General features: G+C 62.7%; 1 protein-coding gene across 5 annotated transcripts; it reads right to left on the bottom strand.

Annotated features, from left to right (window-relative positions):
- Nucleotide 1: 1 nt before the first annotated feature.
- FCHSD1 (FCH and double SH3 domains 1) lies at nt 2–9,915 on the bottom strand. Of its 5 annotated transcripts, none has more exons than XM_085307798.1 (20): nt 9,895–9,915; nt 9,464–9,561; nt 8,604–8,649; nt 5,564–5,637; nt 5,073–5,217; nt 4,793–4,929; nt 4,641–4,704; nt 4,385–4,513; nt 3,802–3,924; nt 3,564–3,659; nt 3,376–3,492; nt 3,132–3,236; nt 2,801–2,962; nt 2,561–2,686; nt 2,346–2,429; nt 1,933–2,110; nt 1,455–1,660; nt 1,107–1,203; nt 929–996; nt 2–693 (listed from the first exon to the last, which is right to left on the bottom strand). In XM_085307798.1, exons 1-20 carry the CDS (start codon nt 9,913–9,915, stop codon nt 628–630), a joined length of 2,142 nt encoding a protein of 713 aa, XP_085163924.1. In that variant the 3' UTR covers nt 2–627. The 5 variants fall into 5 exon arrangements, with proteins under 5 accessions (XP_085163924.1, XP_085163925.1, XP_085163926.1 ...); XM_085307799.1 differs by lacking the exon at nt 9,895–9,915 and adding an exon at nt 7,048–7,272 and having other exon boundaries at nt 7,400–8,649; nt 9,464–9,516; XM_085307800.1 differs by lacking the exons at nt 9,464–9,561; nt 9,895–9,915 and adding an exon at nt 7,048–7,929.
- Nucleotides 9,916–9,925: the final 10 nt, after the last annotated feature.

Genomic DNA, 9,925 nt, shown 5'->3' with positions numbered 1-9,925 from the left:
GCCGAGTGGACTCACTTTATTGGGGCACAGCAACCAGAGTGCCCGCTCCTGCTGCCCCCACCACCTCCCGCGTCCCTCTCGGGTGGGCAGGGGGCTGGATGGCAGATGTGGTGCCTAGCACGGGAGGGAGACATCACCCCCCCTCCCCCCAGCCCTTGCATCCCCTGAGGGGTCAGGGCACGGGCTACATTGTCAGCAAGGGGGGGCATGTACGAGGACGCCAGCCGGGGGCCTGGAGAAGGGGCAGAGGTAAGACCCGTGGGCACAACCACACCACTGAGCTCCTTGCCTTGCTTTGGGTAAAGGTGCTTCCGGGCAGGAGCATGGCTGCCCAGTGCTGTGCACGGAGACAAGACTGCTCCATAAGCTATGCTGAGTACCATAGGAGCAACAGCAGGATGCGCCCCCCCCCCTCCCCCCAGAAGACCAGCTCCGGGGAAGCAGAGCGGGGCTCAGGGCACGTCCTAGCGCTCCCCTCTGTGCCAGCCCCTGCTGCGTGGGATGAGGAGCAGGGAGAGCATCCAGAGCGGGTGATRCAGTTTGCTTGGGTGAAGCTTTTGCAGACTGCAGGCCCAAGGACCCAGCGGGAGCAGGGAGAGACTAGGAGAGCACAAGGGACTCCCAGGGTCAGCTAAAGTGCAGCTCGGGCTCGGCTTCAGGGGCTCTGTCAGGCGGCGGGGGAGGCGCTCGGAGCTGCGGAGAGAGGAGAGCGGTGCTGACTGCTCCAGGCCCTGCTCTGCYGGCCCGCTCCTAACTCCTGCACCGTTCCCAGGCCTTCCAGACCACCCCGCGCYGTGCGGACGGCACCGTCCCATGTCACAGCCCCTTCCCCTCCAGCTTCAGTGGCTGGGAGGCAATGAGGAGGGCAGGGAGATTGTCACTGGTAAGGGAGGCCCAGGGCCGTGGGTTGCCCCAGAGAGGTGCTTACCGGACGGAGGCGGCTGGTTGACAGGTCTGGAGAGCTCTGGCCACTGGCCATGCCATCCTGCCTGCAGACTGGACACACGACAGAGATGGGCTGGGCTCTGGTAGTGCTACGCGTGTCTCCCAGGCCCCCCTAACCTCCTTTCCAGCCCTTCCAGCCCCTGGGGTCTCATGGCACTCACCTCCCACCAGCACTTCTGGAGCAGGGCTGGAGGCCAGGCTGTTCCCAGGTGCAAGGCCAGGAGGAGAGAATGGTGGAGGGGAGGGTGAYGGCAGCTCCTGAAAAAACAAAGCAGAGGGTGTTTGAAGCAGTGGGTGCTCCACAGCCTGCAGAGACCTTCATTGCAGTGCTGGGCCCAGGGACCTCTTCAGGTCACCCCAGAGACACAGCACCCTTGTCCCAGCAACGATGGGTATGAGATGGCCCCCTGTCCTGTGCCATGGCGATGCAGCAACCCTCCTTGGTGACACGTAACCTCCCTCCCTCACCCAGCATGGGCCAGGCCCAGCTCAGCCTCAGCAGGACCCACCTGCCCAGCAGAGCCCCCGGCCCCGGTGAGCTCCTCCACCACGAGCGAGGGGAAGACACCAATGCGTCCATTGAAATCTCCGGTCCAGAAACCATCGTCCACCTCCTCCTCCGTCCGGGGCAGCACACGGATGATGGCGCCYTCGGGGAAGCTCAGCTCTTCGGGGCTCTGCCCCTCGTAGTCGTACAGGGCTCGCACCAGCCAGGCTGTGGAGAGAGCGGGAAGCTGCTGTCAGCTGCCTCAGCACATGGTAGAGGCCAGAGCTGTCCTCCTGGGAGGACAAGCTCTCTTTGCAAGGTGCTCAGCACTCCCGGGCACGGCCCCTGCGAGCGCGAAGGGGATGCTACTCCTTGCACTAGGGACAAGTCGTGGGACCACATCCCATGGGGAAAGACAGAGGTCGAGCCCAAGGGGACATGGCTTGGTGCCTGCCCTGTGGACACGCACCAGACTAGGGTGATACTATGTTGCCACCCACCTCCAGGCTCCAAGACCAGCTCCGCGCTCATGATGCTGGAGAGCTGCCGGTGCAAGGCTGTCTCCAAGGACCCTGCAGCCTGGCCCCCAGATGTGGGGCCCGCTTCAGTGCCCACACAGCCCAGGGATAGCAGGTACTTCTCGGGGACATAGCCGACCTGGCCTGCCTTGTTCCGGGCCTGGAGGGGCAGAAGCCACATTACAATCCCAACACTGTACCCAAATCGTGACTCTGTGACCACATTTGTTCCGGCCCTCATACTGGGACAGTCCTCGTGAGTGGGGACTCGCAGGGACCCCCCCAAACTCTGCCCAGCTCTGGCATGGGCCAGATMGTGCAGTCTAGGCTAGAGAGAGGAGGGGACCTCAGGGATGCTCAGCCTGATGCCTTTTTCTCTGGCTACCTGCACCCACCTTCACCCACTCCTCGACATCACCGTCCTCGATGATCTCCAGCTCCTCTCCTTGGGTGATGGACAGCTCRTCTGCCTGGCAGCCCTGCAGGGGCACATGGGACATGGTGCAAAGTGGTATAAAGGMTGCCAGGGCCAGCAGTGGGGAGGCCTGGCTCGGGGCAGGGCGCCAAGAGCCCTAAGGAACTAGCCACAGAGCTCCAACAGMTGCTTTACCTGGTATCCGAAAATCACCCGGCAAGCGTAAGGATACGTGCGGCCAGCAGGGCCAGGGTCGACGTCTTCGAACGGCTCARCGCTGTCATCGTAATCATCAAACTCCGCCAGGTCAAACTCTTCTGTCTAGGGACAAACCCTGCGTCAGCGGGATGGGGGGGGGAGCGTTGTCCCTCCCTGCTGCTCCCAGCCAGGGGTGCTGAGAGCCACCCGGGCTCCTGGCGCTCAGGCTGCTCTCACCGCGGGCGCGGACTCCTTCTCGGCCTGCTGGGCTGCGCTCAGGCTGCGCTCACGCTCCAGCTCCTCCAGCGCCTGCGCCATGGCCCCCGCCAGCCAGGCGTCCACATCCAGCCCAGTCGTGCGAAGCAGCGCCAGCCGGGCATCCGCCTTCACCTTGCTGACCTGTGGGGAGGCCGCGGGCCGAGGTCGGTCGAGTCTCCCCCATGTCTCCCAGGCGGTGATAAACTGCTCGTGGTTCCCCAGGCCACCCCCAAGCCTCCAGGTTTGGGGAGCTCCAGGCCGGGGTGGGCTTAGGAACAGGGTCCGCATAGCTCTGCCCTGCCAGACCCACCTCCGCCTTCCGGATGTTCTCTCTCACTTCCTCCATCCGTCGCTCCATGGCGGTCACCTCYGCCTCTGGGGCCTGCTGCCTCCTGGCCTCCAGCCTCTGCAGGACCTGCATGAACAGCCACGGCTCATGGCGGCTCACGAGTGCAGAGGAGCGTGAGGGAAGGGGCTGCAGCCTCTGCCCTCTCGCAGGGCCCTCCAACACACYGTGGCTCTGCAAGGAAGGATGACCTGTGCAGAGCACCCACCTGCTCACTGTGTGTCTTGATTTTGTAGTCCTTGGCTGCCCGCATGGCCCAGCGCCGCACCTCCTTCTCCAGGCTGCTCTCACTGGTGCTGCTGCTCTCTGGCTCCAGAAGACGCATCTAGGCAAGGATGGCACAGCTGAGAAGGGCTCGAGTGCTCAGCCTGTCACCAGACCAGCCTCACAACGTACCTGGTCCATGCCAGCAAGCTGGAATCGCTGCTCTGGGGTCAGCGTGAAGGCAGTGTGGTCCTGGAGGAAGAGSAGGAGGTTCTGCTTCCGGCATATCTGCAGTGGCGGGGAGAAGATGCATGGGACCGAGGCGGGATGCAGGACTCAGTCATGCCCTCCATCAACCCAGCAGTGTCCAGAATGCAAAGGGACCAGTGGAGGCCAGCCCCAGCCCTGGGACAAGGAGGGATAGCTTTACTTGTGTGGATGACTCCAAAATGCGCTGGAACCACTCCTGTGTTGCCTGGCAGATCTCAATCTCTGTCTGGCTGGTTAAGGTCAAGTGGTCCCGGAGCCGCTCGTAAAGGTCACCATCCAGGGCCTAGGAAAACCAGGCTGGGAGGCAGGAGAGCCCCCCACACCCTGCAGCACCTATGGTGCCCATGCAGAGTCGAGGAGTGGGGCATTCCAAGTGCCTGCTTATCATCYGGCATCTCTCATCTCCCAAGAGCTCAAGCAGGGAGCACATCCCTGTCAGCTCCTGGGGGAGCCCATGTGCTGTTCCTATGCTGTCCCCAAGGTGGGCTGAGGACAATCCACAGGCTGGGCACCAGSGACCTGCCACATGCCCAAGAAATGCTCTGAGACAGCAATGCACATGGGACACCCTGCTGCTCCCTGTCCCAGCACTGCAGGTGCAGTGGGACCCTGTGTCCTGCACCTAGCCATGCTTGGGAGATGTTTCTTCAAGGACCCTGGACAGGTAGAGTCAGAGAGCCCTGCTCCCAGCATAGGGAGGGAAAAAGCTGATGAGGAAAGCCAGGAGTTGGAGCAGCTCTTACCTGCATGACAGCGGGTAACTCCACATTGTAGTAATGGTCTAGGTGGGCATTGGCAGACACCAGCGTGAGGATGTACTCGTTGTGCACCCCCGTGAGCTGCTTTGAATACTCGGCCAGCTGCGCAGAGAACTGTGGGATAGGGAGGGCATGCCCTGGCAACTGGGTGGAGGATACCATCCTGCATCCCGTGCCAGCCCTGGACCAGTCCTGCTGCCACCCCTGTGATCAACGACCCGTCTGTCCTTGCATTGCTGACCTTGGCACTGAGTTTTTGCAGGCTGGCCTTTGTGTGAAATATCCTCCGGTCACTCCTCCGGAGCCTAGGGAGAAAGGTGAAGGCATGAGTTCATGGTCCATCCTCTTCGCTCCTGCCGCAGCACCACTGTGCCCTCCTCCCGTCCYGCTCACCGGGCCTCCACATCCGCAGCTTTGTCCTTGGCCACCTCATTGCTCCGCTGGAGGTGCGTAAACTGCTTCTTTGCCTTGMCCAGCTCCTTCACTGTCTCCAACAACTCTGCCTGCACCTTCTGCAACTGCTCAATGCTCTAGGGTGGGGGGAAGGGTCAGCCCCAGGACTGGTGGCCCCATCACTTTTGCTTGGGCATGGTGGCCATGAACTGCCCTGGCCATGAGCTGCCCTGCAGCTGCCCCCRGCCATGGGGCACATGCCTTCATCCTCCCCAAGTACCTTCTTCAGCATCCGCTCCTTGGACACACGGGCAGTCTTGGAGGCCTCTAGGGCGATGGTGCGATAGCTCTCCGAGGCRGTAACACGGGCCTGCCCAGCATACATAGTACCATCAATGACGCCCTTCCAGACAGCAACGATGCTCCTGCAGGCAAGGATGCCAGGGAAAGAGGTTAAACCGACTCTCTTCTCCCACACCTCCTGCCGTGGGGCTCTCCTGCTTCCCTACCAGGTCTCAGCTGGGATCCCTCAAAGAGATGCCTTTGAGGACATCACCAGCCACCTGCCCCCTGTAGTCCCTTCTGTTTTGAATACCACATCCTCGGAGATAGCCTCACCCAGGGCTGCTTCCCTCAAGAGAGGGCATCTCTGGCACTGCGAGCCATTGGACTCCTGGTTAGGAGACAACATACCCAGCCACCTCCCTCTTCCAGGCCACAGCCACCCCAGCCCCTCGCCACCCTGCCCTGGCTACCTTGCCCATGGCCCACCTTGAGTCGTTGGCTTCACTGCGGCTCCGCTGCCAGTCTCTCTTCAGGAACTGGCTCGCCAGCCTCTGCAGTGCCTGTGGACAGACCTCCCATCACCGCTCGCTCCACCGCTCAGCCAGGCACCTCTGGCACACGGGCCTGCTTGCACCCAGCCCACCGGCTACATGTTCCTGTGCCAGTACCCTGCTTCCCCGTGCTGACTGCCTACTTCATGAGTGCCCCTAGAGCAATGGAGCAGGAGGGGACCCTGTGKTTGTTTGAGGCTGATGAGGACCAAGGAGTCTGGGCAACCAGGGTCCTGGGGTCTCTCCTTGCAGGAAAACCTCACGTGGCTTTTGCTCCGCTGCCGACAGCGGGAAAAGCAGGGCAAGGAAGGAAGCGAGAGCAAGGGCTTGTGGCTGCGACCAAGCTGGCTGCAGCACACAGATACAAGGAGGATACACCTGGCAGCGCCCAAGGCTCAGCCTRGTCCCTGAAAGGGCAGAGAAGCCCAAACTGGCTCCTCGGGGAGCCCCCAGAAGGTCCAAGCCCCAGCACGGCCCCACAACCACCCTGCAGAACTTCCCTGACCTTGGCTCAAACAGGCACAGCACCCACAGCCAGATGCTTGGCACCCGCCGCCCCACTGATGGGTGGACAAAGCCCCGCACCTTTGAGTCCCACTAATGACCTGCCCACAATATGTCACTCTGGTTGGCCCTGCTGGGATTTCAACCTTCTCAGCCTCAGGCCTGGAGGAAAAAGTCCAATTTTTATCACACCTCTTCCCTCAACATTAGAATGCCTGTGCAGGATGTGGGCTAGTCCAAGGACTTCATTTAAACGCTGATGCATTTGGGGACACACCGAAGGCATAAAGGGAGACTTGTATATCCCCCTGCCCCAAAGCAGGCCATGCAGAGGAAGGACAGAAAGCCCTCGCGTGCCAGACCTGCTGGGGTGCCTGTAGGGTTGGGTCAGAGCCACAAACCCCTGCGGTCTCAGTGATATGCACGATTGCCAAGGGCATCTTACAGCTAAGGTGATGCCAGACAGCACATGTGAGTTAGGGGAGGAAGAGCCCCTGGATGACCCAGAGAAGCAGACTTTGGCTAGCCACCATCATGAAAGGCTTCATCTTGCAGCTTTTGAGAAYGAAGGCTGGGAGGGGGACTGCCAGTGGCCAGAAATGGGCCACAACACACAGCRGCTGCAAAGGCAACGGCCAAATAAAGAAGCCAGGGAGAAGCCACCAACAACCCAAGCCCAGAATGACCTGAACCTCCAGCACAGAGGGCGGCAATCCCCCTCCGAGCTCGAGGGGTGCGTGGTGGAGCCATGTGTCCAAACCCATCCCAGGCTCACCAGAGATGTCCGCCGAGGCTCCAGCACATTTGGGAATGCCGAGGCTGGGCATCGAACCAGGGAAGAGGCTGAGAAAGCAGCGGGGCAACGACAGACGGGCGGAAGCCAAGGTACTGCAAGAGGCCTCTTCGGTTACTCACGCGGGGCTGAGTAGGGAGTTAGTTGCACCCTCCAGGCCAATGGCTTCCCAAAGCCACCTGCCAGTGCCCCGCAGCCACCAGGAGGGAGAAGAGGCTAGGCCAGAGCAGGGCAGGGGAGCGACGCTGCAGGGGGACGGATGCCATGCGCGTGGGAGGTGGAACGGAGGAAGGCAGAGGCAGGAGCGAGGTGGCACGCTGCTGGGCAGCCGGGGCCGGACCGCTGTCCTGCAGGGAGAGGGAAGGAAGGGCAGAGAGGGATGCTGGGCCCCTGCAGGGTACTTGCAGCCCATTTTGGGGGCACAAACAGGTCTTGCAGTGGTCCCCAAGCCTCTGCTCTCTCTTCTAGACATACCTGGGCATTATCTGCGTATTTTTTCTGCTCCAGCCCTTCTCCGACAGCTCATAGCTTGGCTTCAGCATCACACCCTGGTGTCCACCACTTCATCCAAGGGCTCCTGACAAACCTGGCCTGGCCCTACACTGTGGCTCGCCACCCGCAACCAAAGCTCTCGTCTTCCCTACAAGACTTGGCTCTGCCAGCACTTAKGATCTGCCACCTCTCTGAGCCCTTGACTCCTTCTGCTTGCAACTTGGTTATTTAGTTCTCTCCTGGGGTATTAAACTGGTATTAGTCATTACCTTTGTAGCAAAAGCACGGCCAGTTACAAACATCACAGTACCACGTACTGAAGGCGGGGGAGAAGCAGCTGCTGCCTACCAAACACGGAGGGTGTGCGACGTGGGAGGGGGAGCAGGGCGCACGGGGGACTCCCTGCGGCACGTCACCAACCTGCGAAACTCTGCTGCAGCATCTTTTTAAGGGAAACAGCAGAGGATGCTTCAAGGAACAAAAACCAGGCTCTGATATTTAAAAGAAGAGCCCTGCAACGATCAAGCAGACACTGCGGTTGGATTATTTCCTTCCCCCCAGTTTTCCCTCTCTGCCCCCAAAACACACGCGGTCCGGTTTGTGCTGTGCTCAGCAAAGTCCCTCAGCAGGGCAATCGACAAGTGATCGATCCCTGCCGTGAGGGAAAGTGCTGATCCTCCCCTTCGAGGGAACGGACGGATCCCAGCTAGCCCTGACTTGCACAGATGAAGGGATGAGCTAAGACACAGATGTCACAGTGAAACCCTGTTCGGCTCAAATAACATCTGACTTTTGAGAGCAAAACCCCAATCTGTTTGCACAGGGCTGTGCGCTGCTGCAAAACGCCCAGGACCAGAGGGCCGAGGTCTCCTCACTGCCTCGGAGAGGACCCAGCACCCTGCTCGGGGCCGCYCCGGTGGGCAAAACCCCCGGGAACGCAGTGCAAATGCCCAAAGCCGGGCCAGCAGCACCTCGCATGCAGCGGCCGGGCTCTCGTGGCGGGGGAGACGGCGAGAGGAGAGCCGAGGAGGACGGAGAGCCAAGGGCCGGCGGGGCGACACCRGCTAGGGGAAACGGCGGCACTGAGGTCGGCGCGAGGCCGCTTGGAGTCCTGGTGCCGCTGCACATTGACACGTGCCACACAACGTCCCTGGGAGCAGCGAGGAGCCCGGCGCCACCTCCTTACCTGCCCATACTCCCTCTCGATCGCAGACCTCTGTTTGCTATAGGACCTGTAGGGAGAGGACAAGCCGGGAAGGTGAGAGCCCTGCGCGCGTGGGATGCACAGGGCTGTCTTCTCGCCGTGGCGCAGCATCGCGGCGCCTCCGTCCCCCCCCCGGATCGTGCTCCGGAAGCGCCCGTCTCCCAGGGTGGCCCGACCCACGGCAGCGACRGAGCCTTCGACCAACCGCGGCAGCGGGCTCGAGGCAAGCCGAGCATGGAGGGCCATACGCGACGGTGATGCCCCTTCCCTGCCCCACAGGTGAAATGAGCTGGGAGGTCTCAGGCCCACATGAACCATGTGCGGAGGCACGCRGGGGCCGGCGCGGGGCGCCTAGCAGGGCTGCCGGCTCGTGCCGGGGCCGATGGGGGCAGGGAGGCAGCCTTCCACGAGGGCAGCCGGTGACCTCTAAAGAGCCGCTGAAAGCATCTAAGGTAACTGCAGCCCTGCTGCGTCGGGCTCCGCGCTGCCGTCAGACCCTGCCGCGCCCTCGGCGCCCGTGGGATCCGCCGGCAGGAGCCAGCAGCACTCGGGGAGTGCAGGATGCGGCCCCCTCCAGCAGCCCCTCCCGGCCTACCGCCCCGGAGGGCTGGGAGCGGGGACCGTTTTCCTCCTTCCCCAGCTCGTCGGGTGATGGAAGGAGAGCGAAGACTCCCGACACTCCGGCTGCCGGCCGCGGCTTTGCATGCTCCAGGGAGCGCAGGGCGTGGACGAGCGTCAGCAGTGCACTGAGTTTGCAGGTCTCAGCCAGGAGCCCAGGCAGGAGGCCGCGGGTGCTGCGCTGGCCCCCGGGGCGGCCGAGGAGGCCCAGGAGCAGCCGGTACCTGATGTCCTCCAGCAGCTCCGTGTCCCGCTGCTGCTTGCTCTGCAGGCTGGAGAGCTGCTCTATGAAGTGCACCTTCACCTCCTGGGTCAGCTTCACCTGCAAGGTTGGGGGGGGGGCAGGGGGCAGCTCTCAGGGCCGGCTCCTGCTGCCCGCAGTGCCAGGCCGGTGTCACCCTCCCGGCAGGGCTGGGGGCACCCGAGCACGCAGGGCGAAGGCGGCGGGGCAGACCCCGCCGGCCCCCCGGGGCCGCCCCGAGGTCACTCCCGAGGCCGCGCCGCGCTGCTTGTGCCAGTCGCGACCCCGCAGCCGCCACCGCCGATCCCCCCGATGCCGGTCGTGCAGCCGGTCCTGACTCCCCGGTCCGACCTCGCGGCCCGGTGCCAGCCCGGATCCTGCGGGGCCGGGGCCGGTCCCGTCCCTCTCACTCACCTTACGCGGCGGCGGCTGCATCGCTCCCCGG

Source organism: Rhea americana, unplaced genomic scaffold (genome assembly GCF_003343005.1).
Source record: "Rhea americana isolate MKP2758 unplaced genomic scaffold, rheAme1 scaffold_264, whole genome shotgun sequence".
NCBI lineage: Eukaryota > Metazoa > Chordata > Aves > Rheiformes > Rheidae > Rhea > Rhea americana.
Note: the sequence above shows the minus strand (reverse complement) of the source record. Positions and strands in the feature narration are given on the sequence as shown.